General features: G+C 39.0%; 1 protein-coding gene across 3 annotated transcripts; it reads right to left on the bottom strand.

Annotated features, from left to right (window-relative positions):
- Positions 1-3,540: 3,540 nt before the first annotated feature.
- Positions 3,541-19,925, bottom strand: SMAD4 (SMAD family member 4). Of its 3 annotated transcripts, XM_010583032.1 has the most exons (12): positions 19,561-19,925; positions 18,485-18,659; positions 18,040-18,069; positions 16,216-16,431; positions 14,300-14,419; positions 14,058-14,168; positions 12,186-12,236; positions 9,908-10,091; positions 8,765-8,933; positions 7,378-7,516; positions 5,873-6,119; positions 3,541-3,993 (listed from the first exon to the last, which is right to left on the bottom strand). In XM_010583032.1, the coding sequence occupies exons 1-11, from the start codon at positions 19,807-19,809 to the stop codon at positions 5,908-5,910; spliced, it is 1,656 nt and encodes a 551-aa protein (XP_010581334.1). In that variant the 5' UTR covers positions 19,810-19,925; the 3' UTR covers positions 3,541-3,993; positions 5,873-5,907. The 3 variants fall into 3 exon arrangements, with proteins under 3 accessions (XP_010581334.1, XP_010581332.1, XP_010581335.1); XM_010583030.1 differs by having other exon boundaries at positions 3,541-6,119; XM_010583033.1 differs by lacking the exon at positions 14,300-14,419 and having other exon boundaries at positions 3,541-6,119.
- Positions 19,926-22,426: the final 2,501 nt, after the last annotated feature.

Here is a 22,426-nt window from a genome sequence, read left to right as displayed (position 1 = left end):
CCAAGGAAAAAAAAATGAAAAGAAAAAAGGCAATCCAGACTTGTGGTCTTTTTGCCACAAATGGGAAGCCCACACTTCACCCACAGGATGACTGGTCAGGAGGAGCTGGTGCTCAGGCGAAGACTTTTCGGTCCTGCTTTAGCTTTGTGGTATGGATTTATCTGCGTGGTCACATCGGGGGAGTTAAATGTGCAGCATCATGTGCCAGCACCCAGCTGCTCAGTGCTCTAGAGGATACCACCAGCGTGAGATCCAATGGTTTTACGTTGGCCATGACCAGGCAGCAGTTACAAAAGGGTTGCTAACAGCATCAGGAGGGAGAGTCCGGAAAGCTTTCTGGCAAGGTAAGGAGCTAAAACTGGTTTAAGGTGGTGATGGATGAGCTTATGGAGGGACCGTGCAACTGAACGGGAGAGTCTTGGTGACAAGGAATTAATCTGTGGGGAGAACTTGAGTATTTGGTGTTTCTGTACATCCAGGAAGATGTTGTGGGGGGAAGTGTCACCATTTGCATTAGTTATTTAGGGGTTCAGAGGGGGTTTTTGTCTTTTTTTTTGTTTGTTTTTTTCTTTCTCTAACCATGGGATGCAGTCCCTTACTGAGATCAGCAGAGCCCCAGAGCATTACAAATGTATCGCCTGCCTCCTGCTTTATTCCTAGATCTCATGACTGGAGGTGGTTGGTATTTTATTCATTTACTGGGAAGAGTTCTGCAGGCTGGCAACTGCAGGAGCAGATGGAGTAGAGTTCCTGTGCACTTTTTAACACAGGATGGCAATCACTCACCGACACGTACAGCTGCAGAGACCTGGTACTTGCTCTGGACTGCGCTTGGCTTTGGGTTCGATGCTGGTTGCACCGAAGTATTTGACACATGGGACTCCAAGAAAAGGACCGACCCTCTGAAATGACAGACAGTCCTGTCCCGGAGAGCTCTCCTAGCCACGACACAGTTCAAGACCGCAGCTAGAAGTTTTGATAACTGTCCAGAAACAGTAAAAGCTGTCCACTGAATGAAATAAGGAAGCCAGAGACTTGAATCTTTACCTTTTTTAATCAAAAACATACTCTGTTACAGAATTTCAGGAAAGTTAACTACAGTATATTATCCACAAACTAGGTCTAATGAAAAACATACAGTAAGCTACAAAGGAACTACTGGGAATTCTGTTGACCGCTTATCAAAAGGCAATGGCTAAAAGAAGAAATGCTTAACTAGGCTTTCATGCTCAAAAAACCCTCTCACAGTGAGTTTTGGGTTATGGGTACTTCACAGCTCTCAATCCAGCTGAATCACAACTTTGTAGCGCTACCAAACTTCACCAAAAAGACACAGAAAAAGGTACTGGAGCAAGAAAGCACTAGGTGATTTTGGTGAGCTTGAAGGAATGGAGTCCTGTCAATTTAGGAGCGATGTATCACTCACAAGGCACAACAGCAGCCAACAGCACCAAAACCTCTTGAGATTTTGTCGACAGTAGTTCTGCTTTCCACCAGGTCTCACCAAGTGAAACTTTCACAACGCTGAAAAGTCAGGTCAGTTCTTAGGGACCTCAGCAGCATTGTATGGTGGCAGCATCAGCATAGTCGCATGTCCCAGATCATTTTCATAAACACGCAGCTGGGAATAGCATTTTGGAAGTGGATGACATAAGGAAAGGATACGTTCAGCACCCAGCTCCTACGTGACTGGTGGAGAAGCACTTTCCAATGGATTCGTTTCCCTGTCCAGGACCAAAGTGCTGACTAGCTGCATCAGGGGTAGAAGCAACCAGCTTAGTGCTCATGAATAATGCAAATGCCCTGCAACAGGCAACCTGCAAACCTCAGTCCCAAGAACAGTGCCAGGGTCCTCAAAAACCTGTCGCCAGTCATGGAAACACTCCTGTTCCCAGCAGGACCAGGCAAGGCCATCGCTTTTAATGTTGAAGTCTTACTTTAAAAACAAGAAGTAACCTCTCAAAAATTGTGTCCTTAACAATACCTGACAACTAAGCATCTTGTAATTTTATAGAGCAGATGTTAAGTAGCATGGGGCCTGACAGGAGAAGAGGGGGAGGAAAGAGGATTTCTTAAATGAGGTCTGAATCCCACTTAGAGGAAGACCCATCTGGCTGTCTTGAACGGGTTAAAGAAGTGACCAGTGATCCCAGTCACTCTGCGTAGCAGAGTAAAAATGCAAATCAAGGAGACAGTCCTTTCTAAAGCGCTTACTCTTCAAAGAAGAGATTAAAGATGTCTCAATAAAGACCACCATCAAGACGTAAACAACATTTGAAGGGTTCAGAGGCAGAAGCCCCCCCTATATACACTGGCATAGGAATTTTTTCATGGTTCCTAGTAAAAGAATTGAGGCAGTCGTTCCTGAGCTAGGCAGAGAGGACACTGTCGTCTTTAGAAGTGTCACAAGAAGTAAGATGGTCTCAAAGGTAAGGCACAGGAGTTGGACACAAGTTCAATGACTACTGCTGCTACAGACCTGTTTTGTGACTGGGGGAGACCCTTGTCTCCTTTGGACTGTAGGTCCCTCTCTATAAAGCAGCCAGAGTACTTCCCAGGTCTTCAGTACACTAGAGCTGTTAATGAAGTGATTTATATTGCTGCCGGGGGCGGGGGGGGCAGGTCCCTCAGCACATCACTCTCATGAAGTCCAGAAAAGTGACTTCAGGAACAACCATTTCTAACCAGCACCGCTTAGCAGTTATGGCTCCTTCCAAGGGATTCCTGCTAGAATTAAGTGAGTATTTTTAAACCATTGCAGCAAAAAGGTTTCCTTTCCTACATCTCTACTTTGTTAACTTTAAATGCCCTGGCTTTCAAAACAGTAACATGGCTAAAGCCATCCAAACCTTCCGGTGCTAATCCCAGCCCTCCAGTACATGAAGTGATATGACAGAGTACTCCAGCACAACACTTTTTTTGAGGAGTACATAACTGAGGGTGACAAACACAGGGGTAATTACTTCATCGCAAGAGCTAAGCGGACTAGAGATGGGAACAGGACTGCAAGGAAGAAATTGCTAGCTGAAAAAAAAACCAACTTGTTGAATTCACTGAGTTTGAGACAGTCAGAGCTGAAGAGGAGACGCAATTCTGGCATTCTTGACATCCCTGCCTACGGTGCGTATGGGGATCATCACGGCTGTCAAGGAGCTGTAGCTCTTTTTTGAATCTTAGAAATAGACATAAATGCAAGCCTGTCAAAGATTCAATGTGCTGCAGGGTTTCCAATCCATTATGCGCTGCCTTTTATGCCTTGTCATAAAAGTATAAAAATTAAGTTAAAGGCATATTAAAAACTGACAATGAGATTCTCTCATTTTGCCCTTTAACAGTTACAAGTGCATCTTACCGGTAACTGCCTGGTGGATAAGATGAATGCCATTTCAGTATTTTTACTGCCTCACACAATGTTCAGGTTTCTCCTGATGTGGGGCCTGTGATTTCTTGGTTCTGATAAACTAATCTGACACTATTTCATTGTTCTACTCTGAATGGTTTGGGGCATCTAAATACTACACTGTAGGTATCATTCACTGTAGGTAGAGACTTAAGGAGGCTTGCAAAAACATCTGCAAAAAACCCTAGTCTTAACAGCTGATTTTTTTCAGACTGTAATACAGGCAAGAACACCAACAGGCGGAAGCAATCTTTCACTACTGTATCAAAGTTCGGCACAATCAAAAGGTAAGCAACTGGAACAGAGGGTCTTCTGTGAAGTAGCCATATACAGATCAGTCATCAGAAGCTAGATACTTCCCAAAAGCTGAGGCACCTCGAACCTGGCAGTAAGAGCAGGGCAGACAATTCAAAAGGGAGGTTGGCAAGAAGAATGTGTAGCCAGGCTTTTCATTTCTTCCCCCAAAGCAAGTTTTCCGTTGTGGATGAAGTGTAACCGAGCCACTGGTTAATAAGCTTCTTCGGAGGATGTAGTCAGAATCCTCTACTCGAAGTGTTCCTCAAGAATCTGAAGAAACTTGCTTTTCGGACAAACTGGATCATTAGGAGACAAAGGAAAATGAAAAAGGTTTTTAACTGAAAGCAAACACTATTTTTCCAAACATCAAGAAGTTGCCACATACGAGGAAAGAAAAGTGATCTCATTACAAGTTAGTCTGAAGAAGGCAACACTTTTAATGTAAATATGCTAAAACCTCATCCATTTCTGGCCATCGCTCCAAAGTCATCTGTCCTCTGTGCTTCCACACCCATGACTGAAACAATGACTGCTGACTTCTTTCGTAAGAATTTCAGCATATGGGGGAAGCAATACCTAAACACTGCGTGTCACAGCCCTCTACAGATTCCTGAAACTATGCAAGAAACTTGGCAAAAAGCTTCTGAATAATCTCTTCCAAGACTTCTACTTGTGTTAACCACTACAACTGTGCTGCCAGGTCGGCTCACGGCAGGCAGACCGAGCTGGCAGCGCTTGAAGGACTTAAGTTGGAGTCTACGTACTTCTAAGCCTGTTTAACTAAGCTCCAACTCCCTACGCACCTGCTGAAAAATAAGGAATTCCTGCTCCCTCTTCATACCCCATCAAATAGCCAAAAGAGATATCCTCAGGACATGCTTTTACTGAGAAGCAGTGAAAGTAAGAAAAATTGGACTTGCTTCCTGGCAAGTTTAAACCAACAAAAATTCCTACCACTGTTGGCTGCTGCTGCTCGTCTTGCAAAGAAAGTAATCCATCACTCAAGATCAATGGTTTCAAGGTGCAGAATTACATAATAGAAGCAAACTAAATTTATAAAAATCAGGGTTTCATAATTTTATTTATACTATTAACTAGAGAGAAAGCATACATATTGTATCTGTCATACAGTCAATACATTTGCATTTTTTCTACTATAAATTCTCTATACAAAGTCATTGCCAATTGATACGGTCATTGATGGCATAGGGCTTAAAATAACCAAGAGGTATAAAAACAAGTTTGCCATCTTGCCCTGAGTGGAAATGGTGAACAGATACAAAAACTGGATCCTAAATATTGATGTAATATTATACATGATTTAATGGTATATGCAAGTAAAAAGAGTCATGCAACTTTTTAAAATACCTGCCAAGTTTTACTTGAGTAAAATCATAGAAGTCAGTAGTAGTTATGAAAATATGTTCCTGCCATTAGGTACTCATTATGCAATTTCAGTGGCAACTTTGCAGACTGGGTATTTCATGTTATATTTAAATTGAGTGCCAGCACTGACAGTATCCATTTCCTTTAGTGTTTTAAAACTCACGTGTCTATATAAATAAAAATCTAAGATATCTTTTTTTAAAAACTAGTGAAGGAAAAGCCACATTTCTTTTCCTTGCTATTTTTAATCAATGCCAACAACATATGTCTCATCCCTCACTTTTTGGCAGCTTCTACGTTTTAATCTGGAAAAATCATAACAAGATAGTCAACAAAATAAAGAAGTCTTCTGTTAACTATTGTTCCCTAAAAAGAACATCACAAATCAGTTGGAATTTTAAAGTTGCTATAAGGTAAATGTTTGTAACTATTAGAAGGAATTTTCAGATATAAATATATATATAATATATATTCTGCATACAAAAGGCTCCTGTGAGGCTTATCACCAAGATGCCATAATAGAGAAGGAAAGTTTTGAAGGGAACAAACCCAATACTGTAAAGTCTCTATAAGGCATTTACCTTTCAATTTAAGCCCTGAGCCATGTATTATGACAATTAAGTTCTGAAAATAACTGAAATCCAAATTCTGCATGTTCAGTTTCTTTCTGCTAAGAGCAAGGCGGCAAACACATTTTTAAAACCTGGTTTTAGAAGATTAAGCAGAACAAAAGTAAAATATATCTTCAGGTTATAAACAGAATTGTATTTTACAATCCACCATCCTCACAATATAATGGCCCACAGCAGTGCAGCAGAGGGATCTCAGTCTAAAGGTTGTGGGTCTGCAATAGGCATGGTATGAAGTACTTCATCTAGAAGCTGGAGGGCACGGTGTAAGTGAATTTCAATCCAGCACGGTGTCTCTTTGATGCTCTGTCTTGGGTAATCAGGTCCCCAACCTTTTACAAAACTCATCCTGAGTATGCATAAGCGGCGAAGGTCATCTACACCAATTCCAGCAGCAGCTGACAAACCTAAACAGGAAAGGTTTCAAGTAAGTGTTCACAGACATGTTCTTTTATCATCTGTTTGTTTAGCCATTCCTGTTTGCTTGGCTCTTCCTTCATGCACAGTTCCCTCTCACCACAGCCAAGGCCAATCCACATTTCTAGATCTCTGCTATAATGAACGCAGCAATTATTTTGCATTTCTTCCCATTAAAGCTTTTTCATCATTCTGCAATCTTGAAAGGGTGCTGAAGTATAAAACTCCTTATAATAAAGCAGACATGATGAAACCTAGTGTCTTATGTGATACAATCCATGTAAATCTTATTCAGAAAATAGTCAAAAAATACCAATGCTTGAGGTTTGCCAAATGCTGCATTTTCAGCATGAGAACTCAGACTGACCACCTGCAGGAAGCTGGATTAACAAATTACACTACTTACATCTAATAAAATAAAAAGATTAATACAGCTGGCAAACTTCAAATTGCAAGTATGGCTAAGACAAAAGTTAAATACATTCCCCAAAATGCCTTCAGCAATTTGTAGGATAGCTGGAAAAAGGCACATGGCAATACAGGGAGTCCAGAAAACACTATGGCACATAAAGCAGCCCGAGACATGTAAGTACTTAGACTTTTAAAAGTACTTAGGTACAATTTCAAGGATCTAGGATTTAGTAACTAAAAAAAAAAAAAAAATCTAACCCAGAATAAGAGGAAAAAGCAAAGAAAGAGGAAAAAGCAAAGAAAGAGGAAAAAGCAAAGAAAGAGGAAAAAGCAAAGAGGAAAGCACCCTGACTCTCTCTTCTTCCTCTTCTCAAGAGTATTAAGTTTCCCTAAACCTAGTCACGGACTTGTCATCCAGTAATCCCCATTGAGTGACATTTTTAAGAGCTTAGATCTCAAAGATCGTTTTTCACGCTCAGGTCTAAGCAGCCAAAAGTATCTCTGTTTAAAGTAACGGGGTTATGCTATTTGATGTCATATATAACACATGTTCTGTTGTACTGCAACACTTCTTGCAATACAAGAAGTAGCCACTTCCATACCCAACATTCCCTGAAGACTACAGAGTGAAAACTGGTGTGTGGAGCAGGTACAAAGTGAATGAATACAGACTTCCCATGATGCCACCCCAACCCCACTCCTGCTACCTCATTCCAAGTTCATTTGTGTTGTGGCAGGGTAGTGGGTGGCTGGGTGGGGGGATGCTGTTATGAGGGAGAGCTGTGTTATCAGTTTTCAGGTAAGGACAAAAGGGGACCAAGCAGTTAATGTACTTACTAATGGCTGGGGCTATTCCACCTACTGATCCTGGTCCAGGGATGTTTCCGGCTACTGCTGCAGCTTGAGCAGCAGCAGCAGCTTGGGCAGTGGCAGCCTGCTGTTGCATCTGACGGTGACATTGGCGTAAATCAAACACCTTAAAAAAAAAAAAAAAGGTATCAAACCATGCAGACTTAGCAAAATCAGTGAAGGAAAGAATTCCTCAACTCCCACCCCCAACAACATGGGCCTCTCTGCTCTCGCAAAGCAACTTCTACAGTCTCCCCGTACACTTGGGCAAAAGCAAACCTTCCCTGACTAGTTTAATTTCTAATAGAAATAATCCATTAAAGCTGATTCTTATAGACTCTTCTCATATGACATTACCACCACTGGCAATACCAGAACTGGTCTGAACTGAGCAGGCTAAAGTAGTACGCTGCACGGAAGCAACTGCGGGATCAAAGTCTGAAGGATGTTACAGGCTGATGAAATACTGACTTTTTAGTTAAATCTCAGGATTTTCAGAAAATAGGCATATAAATAAAAATGGAAGCCAACAAGTTCTACTTAACTTTGTCAGGCTTTATTCTTCTTTGCTGCTTTACTGAAATAGGTTAGTCTATTTAAAAGAAATACCAATAATTGATAGGCCTGAAGTTTCAGCAGCTAGGTTTCAGGTCAGTGGCCTTTTACATCTTTGTGATCAGGCTTGGCACTACTATATACAGGAACTCATAACAGAAAGCTCATGCATAGAGGCCAGTGGGGCTTCTTTCACCTTCATTGCACAATCAGCCTGCAAAACTGAGGATTAAAAAAAAAAAAAAAAAATCCTGCAAATTTAAGCAGTTTCTCTCATTCAAGAATGATTTTTTAGAAGTGTGACTTGTCCTAAATAAAGTTTCAAGTCTGGCAGAGTCATGTCCAAGTAAGAATCTCCTGAAAATAATGTTTCCACGCAACCATCTGTGACCTCTGGATCACTTCATGTTCATAACACTAACACACACTTTACTCTTCTACTGCATTTACACAAACTTTCCCAGCTTTTCTTGTTTTGGAGAGAGAGTAGAGAAACAGATAACCTATGCTAAGAATTTTAGTAGCAGTTAATTTAAAACTGTCAGTCTAAAAATACAAAAAACTGCTATCAAGATTGTTTGTGGTGAAATACAAAATTAGTTTCTTTCGTAGTATCTAGGTAGTAATATCTTCCTGTTTAGAGTAATTTTAAAAAGTCATCTTAAGTGACTTGTCAAATGGAAAGGTTTAGTTTTTTTTAGAAGGAAAATCAAAAGCAAAGTTACATTTATTTCAGCGTCTCATAGCTTCCCTAACATTCACAAGAACTAAGTGCATGCTGTTGTCCCCCACTATTTTCATCCAGGACCATCAAACCAACCTTTATGTATGCACTTGGGTAAATCTTGTGAACAGCATCCCCTGGTGCGCGCCCTGCTTCTCTATCCAGGTAGTAACTCTGAACGAAGACTGCATGGTCGCTGAGGCATCTAACCCACACGTCACCTTCTCCTTTGCACTCCAACTGCACCCCTTTACCTATGTGCAACCTTAAAAAGAAAAACAGTTCCAATGCACCTGTGTATACATACTATAAATGAGACCTTGACTAAATAAACCATAAACAATTCTCCAGCTCTACAGTCATCTGTGATACCTTAATTTACACTTCACTCATACAAAGACTTGAAATTGTAGTTATTATCTTGGGTATAAGCTAGTATATAGTTACACAAAATCTGTAAAGTAAGAAACCATCTGTAATACCATGTAAAGATCTATGGGAAACAGAGAACACAGAAGCAGTGACATTCAAGTAGCAACTACCACACTCACTGACAACACAGAGCTGGGATACTAAACGCATTCAGTTCTGTTCGAAAGTATAAAATCCCACAAGCATGCTAGTATAGAAAGTCACTCAAGTACATATACAAAGCCACATTTTAAATGCAGAACTGTATGTTCATTTGGATCACATTACAGCAATCTAGCATTTTGATTGTCACAATGCGACATTTCTGAAGACATGGAATCATTTCCTTTTCGTTTCAAAGAGGAAAAAAAGTTGCAAGATTGCTTCAGTTCTCTATGCTTCCACATCAAAGCCTAGCAGATGCATGGTGAGAATGAATGAAAATCCAACTAGCTCTCTATCAACCTTCCTTTGCTCCTTTGACAAATCTATATATTGCAGTTATTCTCACATCACTCTGTGGTGCGGAGAGCTAATATTCAGCTTGCATACATAATGGCACGAGTTGCTAATTTTATCCTTGAAGGCACAGCCTTTGAAAGCAATGAAAAGCAATGCGCTATTGCAAAGCACTGAAGGTCTTTGTCACACAGTTCACATTTTGAATGCATTACAGTAGTGGCCTAGAAAGATATACTCTGCTATAGTTAATTCAGTTAAAAGAAACATACCGTACTTGTAATTTCAAAAGGGAGGCACACACTGAAGGCAAACCAAAATATTATCAAATACCACAGACAGCTGGAGCTTTTGGGATCTGCAGAATACCTTGCTCTCTCAATGGCTTCTGTTCTATGCACGTTGGAAAGCTGGCCCAGGCAAAAACGGTCTCCTCCAGAAGGATCCACATATCCATCAACAGTAACAATTGGACAGCTTGAAGGGACCTTAAACGTTTCCCCAACTTGCACGTCCATTTCAAAATATGCGATTGAACACCAATATTCTGGAGCTAAAGAATATATACAATTAACTGACTGAAAGGCACAAAAAAACCCTATAAACCCATTTCAGACAATCAATTAAGCCTTCTGCAACTCCATTTGTCATTCATAGTAAGAGTGCACATTCACATAAGCAAGTTCAGGTAGACAAAGATGTCTGCGAGCACAGAAAAGTACTACATACTGCAACCAACATGGGCTTGTCATTTTTATTTAAGCACATGTCAATGCTAGGGTTTTTTGTAGTTAAGATCTTACAAGTCCTTGCACACTTTATAATGCCAGCTAGATTTTGTAAGCCATCTACATTCCTGCACCTTATGACTATAGCTTGATTTTGTCTTCCTTTAGCATGAAGTAGTAATACATACATGCCTATTCGTGGCTAGGCTGATTGGAACTAACTCTCAAACAGACCTGGCTTAAGATAAGTAACTACCTCCTAGGTGAAGTCAGTTTTCTCTTTCCTCCCTGCAAAGTAAACTGGATTTGGAAAGCAGGGCAATGGGGGAGAAACATCAAAGATCACATACTGATCTTGTCTGCACACAGGAAAATCAGGCATGGGATAAAACAAGGAAGCATTAAGCAAGGGAGCAGAACAAAATGGCATGTTTTAATAGCAGAGAGGTGCCTTTTAACTCATACTATTTTAAAAAGAAAAACTGGCTACAAAGGAAAGATGATACTTGGAAGAAGCTACCACATGAGGAAAGGAAACTCTGACTCCCTAGAGGATGCTACTGAAACCCACTCAAGTAAGCGAGGAAACCTGACAAAGCACTCAAAGTGATTTTGTGTATGTGTATCTGCTGCTTGTGTGCCACCTGGGAGCAAATGGCTTGTCAAGCCTTCTGCACGGTTTGTTTTGCGTGCTTTTAAGTGTTAGAGTTTCTCTCTTCAGACACATTAAAACCTAAAGTTGCCATAAGCTGAAGTCACTGGGGATCTCAGGGACTCGGCACCTTTGCTGACTATAAGGGCCCATTTCCACAAAAGGGTAACACAGCTGGCACTTAAGCAGCTTGTTGGGGAGGGCAAAGAAAATCAGTGCTACAGTGTACTCAAAACAGGGGAAGCAGAAGACCTAATGTGATGGGACCTAAACACAGCAGCCTGATAAGCCAACAGGAAAAAGAGCTCTCCCAGTGCCCTAAGTGGTACTCATCCATTACAAACAGCAGCACCCAACAGCACACCTACTTGTCCTAAACTGTTGCTCTGGTTTTATTAGAATAAACCCAGGTACCTGAATTCCTTTAATTTGTTTTATCTTCAAATAAATACTCATGTCTCTGAGGACTGAACAGGATGAAATCAATAGGTGAATCAATAGGGTGAAAGAGACATACTAAATAAGATGAAATACAATTTAGCTACAGTTAAGTTCAGCCAGCAATTATCAACACTTTTATTTCTGGTACTGATTTAGTCACTGACCAATGAATGAGTTAAACTTTTAGGTTTTTCAACTATGCAGCTCTCCCTGTGCAGGCAACAGCTTTGGTTGCTGTTGTTAAAAACGGAATACCACCTTGCACCTGCAACAGAGCTAACTTGTACCGCAAGACAAGACCTCCTTGGTTCCACGAACCACCACCATTAATGAAGACTCTTGGAAAGAGCAAGCTTCTAAGCAAAGGTCCAAGAGAAACTTTAGCACCAAAATGCTAAGGAGGGCAATACCTGTCTTTCAGGGTATCTGGCTGTGATGGTGGACTTCTAGACTATAGATCCAAGAGGGCTTTGGCATGACCTAAAGCCCATGATGTTTCTAAAAGCAGGCAAAAGTACAGCTTCAGGCACCCTGCAAAGTTTAGGATCGAGGACATTCAGAGTTCAGACACCTCTAGGGTAGGCACCAGCTCAGTGTGGGTTTGAGGATTGCAATTTTTTACTTAGGCATCTAAATTAAATTCCATTTGCAGCCTATCTCACCATTCTAAGACATAAAATAGTTCCTCTCCTCCTTTCCTCCCCTTTTGAATATATATCTCACAAATTTCAGAGTACTTGATACCAAAAAAAAAAAAAAAATCAGACTCAAACCACAAAGTTATTAGCTTCCACAATATTAGCGCTACATGTTAGATTTTACTCACCAGGATGATTTGATATAGGAGGCTGGAATGCAAGTTCATTGTGAACTGGCCCTTTAAAAGAAAACATGCAATTTGTTTTACACAAGGAAAAATAAGGTTTTCTTTCTTAACTTGTTTTCCTATGAAAAAAGACTTGTGAGGATGCCAGATGTTATAAATCCCAGTAATTTCTGAATCAATTGGCCAAATCTGACAGGGGAGAAAAATGCCTACAGAAGAATTACACTCTTAGAGGTCTCCTAAAAATTCAGAAGTTGAGTAGAGCAAAGAGCTCCATTAGTATCCCAGGAGGAAAGGCTGCATGCTGCTCAAGCTAGACCCAGCTCCAGGAGAGAGCAGAAACCAGATGTAGCACAGAGATGTAATAGAAATAGGACTTAGGCTTCACATCTGCCCCAAGTTGAGCAAGGCGAGAATCATTGTAGAGAGGCATGTGATATAAATCTGTCAGAAACCACACTTTCTTAGTTTCATCAATCACAGAACAAGTTGCCCAGCATGCTGTGGACTTGACCATAAGAAACACTCCCTGAAGACTGAAAAAAGCCCTAGAGAAGTAATTTTCTAAAGGAAAAAATACTGAATACAGTCTTTGTATCAGCCAGTTTATTCTCTCCACTTTTATAAACTAACTAGGTCCCTTACAGGCAGCAGAGAACAAGAAGGAAAGACTTAAAACATAGTATTATAAGTAACAGCAGCTTTTGCAACAAGATGTCAAAACAGGCACAATGTTGGTAGGTGTCAAAACATGCGGCTTTCTGAAGTGAGAAGAGCAGCCAAGAAAAGCTTTATGTGGTTATCACCAGCCAGTTACAACTATTAATTATGGAAAGATACATGCACTAAGAAACATTTATACAATATCTACAGCACCAGTAAAGTCTTTACATACTCATATTTCTGACAAATAAGATGACAAATGAAGTGGTATCCTAACAGAACAAAATAATGAAACTTCATAACCGTATCTAAACCACAATTTACTTGATAGAAACAAGCTGAAAAGTCATTCTAACATTAACTCACAGTATATCTCCCCTCCACTAATGACTGCTACAAACAGGTGATCTGGTTAAGTACTATATTAGGAAATAAAGAACCGTTCAAACTTTTTGCCACGAAATTTAGAAAAAACTTTAACTGAGGGAGGGGGGTGTGCACGCTATACTCTTATGATGCATATACTGTGCTAGACACTTACACTAGAAGTTTGATCACTTTTTTTTTCCTTCCTATCTCCTGTACCTTAAAACAAGAAGTTGTGGTCCTATTTTGTAGATGAAAAAGATTTTCAAGTTTGTGTGCCAAATGTACTCATGAATCAGGTTGTAGCAAGACCACTTTATTGACAAGTACTTTACTGCATGAGCTTTCACAAAGTTCTTTTAAACAGGATAGTGTACACGGACACACATCTTCCAAAGCTTAATGTAGATTGTTACATCATTAAGACATGACTTCAGAATTTCTAGAAAATAAAAACAGCCAGGAACTTCCAAGTTTTGAAACAAAGAATATCCAAACAACACATCTGAATCAACTTCTTTTTCCACAAAGGAAATATTTACTACTAGATTGCAAAGCTTTAAAAATAGAGGTTTAGAAAGGAAATGCTGGTTTTGTTAGGTACAGTAAGACATCTATAATATAGATGGTATAGCGATCTGAATTTCTAATCTCTGCTGCTTTAATGGAGAAAAGTCCATCAAGCTCTTACATTTAACTGTCAGAATATATTAAACACAGTAACGGTAGTTCTATAACGAAAAAGAAAAAAAAAAGGATTTGAGGGTAAAGAATAATCACAAATGAGCCCCCACCATTCAACAGAATTGAAAACGAAGTGATTTGAAAATCTGCACTACTTACAGTAATGTCCAGGATGCATAGGTGGATGATGCTGAAGATGGCCATTCTGGTGGTGAGGTATGGTAGGTGTGTAGGCTGCCGTCCGACTTCCAGTCCAAGTTGTAGTACTATCTAGAAAAAGAAAGGAGTGGTTGATTTTTAAGGGAGTTTTTTCGCATCTCACTTCTAATCCTCTATTTCTCCTGAACATTTGGAAACTGGTTTTAGAAAACTAAGAAGAGTGCACATATGTATATACTCACTGTGATGGTAAGTAGCTGGCTGAGCTGTAAACCCATTCTGCTGAGTTCCTGGCTGAGGCCCTGAAGCAATCTGTAAGAGTCCATCACTATGGCTACCTGTCAATATACTGGTAGGTTGACCTGGTAAAAGAACACACTACCTATTCATGAACGTTCCAAAATTTTAATTAAGAAGAGCTCAGCAGTACTGGGTAGGAAAATACACCCAACTAAGGGCACTGCAATACACAGTTCCTACAAGTTTGGTTTCAGTATTTTTTTCCACCCGCCAGAGTGTCTTAGGAAACTTGAAGCAAGATGCTCTGCATCAGCTGATTTTGATTCTGACACCCTTCATAAGTTAGGAGTAGAAGTATGCAGAGAACTCTGTTTATCAACCGCATCTTTGTTTTGTTCACATCTTGTTTTTCAGTTTGAAAGGAAAGAAGAAGAGATGTCACAGGTTTTATTGAATAACATAGCTGGAGTAGATTTGGTATGAATCCAAACAGGCCAACAGTAGGTCCAATAAGTTGCTTATTTTCAGCATGTTATAACTACTGTTCCTAAGGAGGACACTCGCTTAAATTTACATTCCTCCAAAACATACTGAACAGTATTTTATTTTTAAAATTAGTGCTTGAATAGAGCTGCATACATCACTGGACTCCTTCCTGAGAAAGTTGCTGGGATTTTTTTCTCCCAAATAAGTATCTCAAGAATTGTCTAAGCTTTAAAGTAAAACTACGGATATTTCAGAACAGGTTAACAGAGTTTGATTTTAAAAGGCTTCAGCTCAGCCATTAACACTAAACTGACCAGCAGTTTCACAAGTACACTTGCACTCTCAAACTGGTGTGGCTAGCAGAATTTAACACATTGAAAACTTGAACTAAAACCTAAAAATGAGCTTTTTTTCCTGTCCACTTGGCTCCCAACAATTATAGCACTGATGAAAAAAGTTACTGACTACAAACTGCTGTACAAAGGCAATACAATTAAACTGCCTATCCTTTTTTCTCTCCTGGAGACTAATACAGACATCGTGTCTCAGCTTGGCAAAACCACCATTAGTTTTAGCAAAAAAGTTGTCAGCTAAAATTAAAGAACATTATCAAAACACTGTGCCACCATAATTCAAATCTGATAACATGAAATCCATTATATTCACACATCTTTGGTATTAAAGTGACGAAGAGTATGTGAAACCCTTCCAAACTTCATGGTTTCCCTACATCAGGGCTGCAGGACACTGCATACATAACTGCTTTACTGTCCTGCTGGAGTGAAGAGTGAGGTTTGATGTTGGTAAACCAGACTCTTCCACTTGTAACAAATACACACAAAAAAGTAAGAAAAACTTCAATGCAGCATTCCAATGGACTCGTGAAAATATTAATTAGGGCTGTTACTTTGGTAGTACAGTGCGCCATTATAAAAATAATCAAGTTAAAACTGTAAGACTCATCTTGTCAGCTGTGGAACACTAAAGAATTGTCTGAAAACCTCTCGATACTGCCACCTTACAGTATATCCGTTTGTTGTACCACTTGCTGTTTTAGCAAAACAATAAAATTTTTCCATTCCTACAGCAATTGTTCCAATAATAGCCATAATGTTTTGTCAGTGGTCAATTGTTTTAACATCGTATTAATGAACCTTTGGCATATCCAAAACAGTCTTTTAACACTCATGTAGTGTCAGTCGCATTGAAAAAAGACTGGGTCACCAGGAAAAGCTGCTCAAATTATGCTCGAAGTCAAAACCTTACGTTAACACTTAGGAGACTGCCTAGATCACACTGCCCCACACTTTATCAGTGTAGTGTGGCAGCAGCACAGTTCCAATGCAAGATCTACTTTGGCAAAAATCAGTGGTTATCTTTGAGCTTTCTCATGTTCACAGTTTAGTATTTCATATAATCTCGATGATCTTACTTGTTGAAGCCACAGGAATGTTGGGAAAATTAGTGGTGCTGGTAGTGCTAGCCTCAGTAGGAGCTAACATGGCTGGGGTGCTATAAGGCTCTGTAGATGCCCTGTTACTTGGTGGATGCTGGATGGTTTGGACTGAATGGCCTTCGGCAGAAGACAATGACGGCTGCCCCTCGTAGTCGTGAACGTATTCGTCTTTCACCAACATGCTTGATGGAGCTGTGAAGAAGCAAATGGTTAAACTTGCAAAGCAAATCTATTTTCAGGATTTAACTACAAATTGCACTGCTACTTTCAAGCAATAACAATGCTATTAAAACTACTGCGGAGAGGATTTAACCTATATAAACATTGCTAAAGCACTCCTCTAAATTACAAATAAACACTTCCAAATCAGCAGCAGGAAATTTCGAAGCATAACTGGATGGAAAAACAAACTGTTTATTTTGCTCACTGCTATCAAACAAGCAGTTTAGTCCCACAGTAGGAGACTCCAACAGCATTTTGTTTTCTAGTCCATCACTGTGTGATTGGACATGGTTAATAAAAGGGAAAAATATGCTTTTTGTCAAGCACCTAACGTTAATGCAGTAGCTAACAAATTCCTAGTATACAAGTAAGAACATACATAAAGCTCCTATGAAAAATGTAATTCACGAACATAGCACATTAAAAACTTTATGCATCCCTTAAGTAATTTTAAGCAACTCCCATCCAAATTCACTAGAAACATCAAATTCACATTCAAAGACAATATAACACTACTCTATACTTAACAACGTAGCCACTAATTCAGAATATTGCACATACAGTGTAAGGAAATTACAACCATCACCACTACAAGAATTTATTTCTGTATATCCTATTGAGCATGTTCAAGTAAAACTCTTGCACTATATTAGCTCCCATTCTCATTTTTAAAGCAGCTTTAAATATATTAAAATCTGACAGTAATTTTCTGTTTCCTGCTGCAAAAACAGTAGCACAACAAGGAAACACTTACGTATTTAACTACTGGCTAGTAAGCTTTGATTCTGTACAAAAGGATCATTTTTCAGAAGACACAGGTAACAACGCATATTAGCAGAGATGAGCACACAAGTTAAAGCTTGTGAAGTTAACAGTTTGTTGGGTTGCTTGGGGTTTTTTTAAGTCATTTTTGCTTGAATACTTCTAATAATGTGCTAAAAACATTGGATTATCCAATTTTCCTTCTCTACGAATTTCTTCTGGAAGGAAAAAAAAATTTAGTTTTGAAATAAAGCAGTTACCAGCTGGCTGCAATCTCAGATTTCTGAATAATGTTCATTGGACATTTAATGTCCAATTTCTCTCAAGTTTCAGGGAGAGCAAGAATATTAGACTGCTTCATTCAATTGCATATTAATTACAGAATTTCTATTATTTTCTTGTTAAACTACTTATTAAGTTATAAGCATCTATTATTCCCAATTCAGTTAATTAATATATCATACAGGTGCACACATTTTGGAATGTTGGGTTTTGGTTTGGTTTTGTTTGGGTTTTTTTAATTAGCAGCATTCAACAGTGAGGTTTTTTGGTTTTTTTTTTTTGTTGGGGTCTCTAAGTTGCAGTGAAAACAGAACATACCTACAAGCTCAGCTGAAGCCTCAATTTAAAGCATTTATCAATACTTGCCTCTCATATGATACTTAGCTGGTTTTCCAAAACCAGAGAGACAAATGCATTTCCATCTGCTCTCTATACTCCCTCCCAAGGAGATACACAGGAATAAACTGTGTACATACTGAAGAGTTTAACACAGTTTGTGCACATAGAAATGCAATAGTAAACAGAACTACTTACCAGAACTCTGTAGTGTCAGTCCTGAGAGATCTTTAAAAGGAAGAAAAAGAAAAGGGGGTGTGGAGGATTGTATACACAGAGATCTTCAACAACATTTGAACATTAAGTTTATAAGCCTTTACAAATTAGTACTACAGACTCTACATATTATACCCCCTCCATCACAACACAAGACTCAACGCTAAGTTATTCCTAGGAAACACATTAACTGTAAGAACTGTGTGCAAAGCCAACAGAAAGACTTAAACAAAAGCCACAAACTGTTCTTTCAAATTTGGAATAAAGGTAGAAGAATAATTCCATTATGAAGATGGACAAGAGCATATGAGAGTAATTTATAATTAGATCATTAAAAGTTAATGTTTCTAATTTAGGCCTGTATTTTCTACACTCAAAAGGAAAACATTTTTCCCACTGTTCCATTTTAAATCAAGAGTCTACTTACCAATGCCAGGCGATACTACACGCTCATAATGGTAAGGATTTACACAGACACTGTCACATTTTAAGTCAAAAGCATACTGACAATATTTAACATGCTTGAGTTCATTTTTATGAAGATCAGGCCACCTCCAAAGACGAGCGTAAATCACATGAGGGAATCCCTTGCGACCAGCCACCTAAAAAGTTAGACACAAAAGTTGATTGGGAAAGTAGCAAGACATTTCCCTTTACTTAGCGAGGAGCAAAGCTGGAAGAGGACAAACAACAACACAGCCTCTCTCCATCATCAAAATATGAAAAAAAAGGTGGTGTACAGTTTACCCAAGTTCTGTACTCAACAGAAATAAATTTCTATTAGGGTTTTGCTACAGTTAAGTCAACACTGTGATTCTTAAGAAAAAATATTGGATACATAATGGCAGAAGCAGAATTTGTGCTTAATGTAGTATGTATGGTCACCTTCCCCACCATGGATGATGAAGGAGCTTTGCCCCAGAAGAAGAGGAACGAGGCACTAAGCTACACTATAAGGAATTTACAAGTAGAAGAATGCCAATCCATTATATTGGAAAAAAAAAAAAATGCTTCTAGGGTAGACAGAAAGCTAGCCAGCAAACATGACATCTGTCCTGGAACAAGGAAATCGCAACCCAAGCTATACAGGTACTGAGTACTGACGATAAAAGGCTAACATAAATCCTCAGTGCAGACTCCTTGGAGTACCTTAGCAAGGGATCATAGGTCTTTCTTCACACTGCTGACCAACACAGAGCTAACAGAAGCTTGTAGTGAAAATACCAGGATAAACAGCCGAATTTGTTACGTGACCCTGCTTTTTACTGCCACACACACACTCGTTTAGAACGGCTGATCCAACGCCTTCTGCTCCTTTTGAAAAAAAAAAAAAATCAACTACTGCAGCAGTCCAGAGCTCCAGCCACAAAACATGCCTACAAATGGGGGCGAAGGGGGATGCAAGAGAAGAGCTACTCTTCCTCAACACTCTAGGATCCTGCATCACTCACTTTTGCTCCAGCTTCACTAGGAGGAAAACATCTGATTTTCACTTGTACTAACCTGAAGCCTCCCATCCAGCGTTCTCTGTATTGTAACACACTTGCTAGGATGAGCTCCATTTGTGGTTATAGCTGTAATCAAAGAATCCAATTCATCTTTTTTCTCCTTTAGCTTTTTAACTAAACTTTCAATTGCGCGTTTTGCAAAAGTTTCACTCTCTCCACCTTGTCGATGGCACATCAAGCTGTGAACAATGCTCAGACAAGCATCATTACTTGTTGGCGTGTTAGTAATAGACATATTGTCCATTTGTCACAGCTTTTTCTTTCAGATCAAATGTCAGTTTGGGGGGCTGTTATGATTTTCAAGCTGATGAACAAGAGATGATCCAAGTTAAGTGTTAGATGTACTGTCTCTTGGTAAAACCTAGGAGGAAAAAATATCTACATTAGAATTGTTTTTAACAAATTGCAGATCATGTTTCTAAGGAAGTCTGTGGCTTTTTGCTTCTTTTATTTTCAAGCTAAGTGCAGGATATTAAAAGCACATGAAAAAACTGCATTGCTTGTCCCATGATAGCTAAAACATGCTTAAGACACTGCTTGCACAGTTTTAGATATAAGATTATATTTTTCCCCTAGTAACAATATTTAAATAAAGAATATAGTTTATATACATGTACACATAGTATGTACATATAGAAAGGTAGGGATTATTAGATGAACAGGCTCTGAATCAGGAAAGGAACAGTGACAATGATTTCCTATGTTTTATACTGGTAGGAGGACACCAAGTGAAAATACTGACTGGGGATCAAGGGGCATTGATTTAAACAAAATTTGAATAGTGAAGAAGCATGAATGCACACCAGAATCATCTGTCATCTTTATTTCATAATCCTGTTCAAACAGTTCAGCCATGTTCTGACCTCAGACTACCTCTATTTCTCTTCACTAATCAGAAAGGCAAAAATTGTACCTGGCCATTAGCTTAATACATATTTATGTAAATTAGTATCGTGTGTATCTTTATACAGGAAAATCCCAACTGGCATATTTGTCTTTAGTTGTTTGGATCCAGCTTCTTCTGGATCAAGACAAATCAACTGAAGTCACTAAAAAAGCACTTCCAAATTGTCTCAGACGGAACTGTCTTAATTACACTAAATATAAGATAAGGAATAAATCCCTCCTAACACATTTGGCCTTTAAACTCCATTTGCTAAGAACCTGCAGTGGTTTCTGGTCATGAAGTCATTCTTCTCAAAGCCAACAGACCTCATCCTTTTGAAGTTTCCTTTAATTCACAAATTAGAAGAAGAGCTGGCCTGATTTTCTCAATTCTGAATGAGCTAATTGCTACGCTTTATCTTGCTTTATCCAGAAACATAGGACAGCAGGTTTCGTGCACTCACAGAAAAGTAGTCTATTGTCAAAGAGCTGCTTTGGTTGATCAAGCAGCTCTTCCTTCAGGTAGTCGTCCACTAACACCATTCTATGTGGTCTGACTTTCTTAAGACACTGGCAGCAAATACACCTAAGTGATTTTACTACATTTACATTTTCTGACTAAGCTTAAAATATAAGCCTTTCTGAAACTAACATGTTGTTCTCAGCAATGTAAATAAAATAGACTTGATTTCAACAGTTAAGGAAAAAAAGGTTTGTTCACATTATCTGGGGAACAAACACATCCAGTCAAAGACCTGTTACTGCACTGGAATTTTCCATGTTATTAGAGGTATGGTAGTAGCAGCTATTTATTGGAAACAAACGCGTTGCACAAAAATAAGAGTGGGATGTTAATTTAGAAAGTTAACGCATCACACAAATTACAGTGTGAATGCATGGCTCCCCTTCTTGTACAAGGAATATTGTAACACAAATCCAGCACAATTATAAAAGGAAACAAAGTCTTCCCTATTTAATATTTTCTCCAATTTCAACTTGAATACAGCATGCTTTGGTATACTTGGAAAAAACCACATTGCAAATCCTTGCCCCCCACTCCATCTTCAATAGTTTTCTTCTTTTGTAAGGATGCTTCTGGACCTTATTTCTCCCAAAGGAAAACAATTACCTAAAAGTTTGAGTAAGATCATTTTACCTAGCTATAGAAGTTTCTCTCTCATTGCTAGGTTTTTTTGTGCTTCAACTCAATAAGCCTCTTTTAAAAGTCAAGCTTAACCTGCCAGTCATTCTCCATGGCAACTCACACTCGCATAAATCCATAAAAGCTTGCCAGCTAAAACAGAATAGAACATCATTTTCCTTAAATATAAAACAGCATCCCAGATTGATATGCATAAGTAATCATAAATAAGTGACTTGATAAAGCCATTAGCCAAAAGAGCTTTAAATAAAGAGATGCTTAAAATTAGACATGCAGCTCTATCTTCTACACCCCTAAAACCATGAATGAGAATTTTGCTTGCTGACTTTCAGAAGACTAAGATCAAGCAAATAAATCCTTATTTAAGTGGAATGATCTTCAGAAATGTTGAGTCACCCCTCAGCTGCCACTGTGCTCAATAGGAGCTTCTGACTGTTCAGCACTTTTGAAAGCCAGGCCACTTGTTTAGGATTTTGAATACTGTTACACACTGCTGGTGCGTAACTGCACGATAATTCAGGAGCCTCCCTTAAAAGCCCCCTCTACAGAAATCCTGTATTTAATCTCACAATTTTGATCCCCAGAAAAAGGGGGTAAGGTCAGTGGCTATCAATCTGGCACATACTGATAAATGCTGCGACATATTTCTTCTGAAGTACCAGAAGCATTTTGCAGGCAAGCCAAGTTTTTACGTTCCACAAATTTAGTTTCTCATGAAATAGCTCTACAAGCCTATCTTTCACTGAGTCACACATTCAAGAGGTGCCTTAACACCTTCTTACTATATTACTTTCATGTGTGCAAATAAAAGCAA

This window comes from Haliaeetus leucocephalus, unplaced genomic scaffold (assembly GCF_000737465.1).
Source record: "Haliaeetus leucocephalus isolate CR32 unplaced genomic scaffold, Haliaeetus_leucocephalus-4.0 Scaffold866, whole genome shotgun sequence".
NCBI classification, from domain to species: domain Eukaryota; kingdom Metazoa; phylum Chordata; class Aves; order Accipitriformes; family Accipitridae; genus Haliaeetus; species Haliaeetus leucocephalus.
This window is presented reverse-complemented; position numbering and strand designations above follow the sequence as displayed.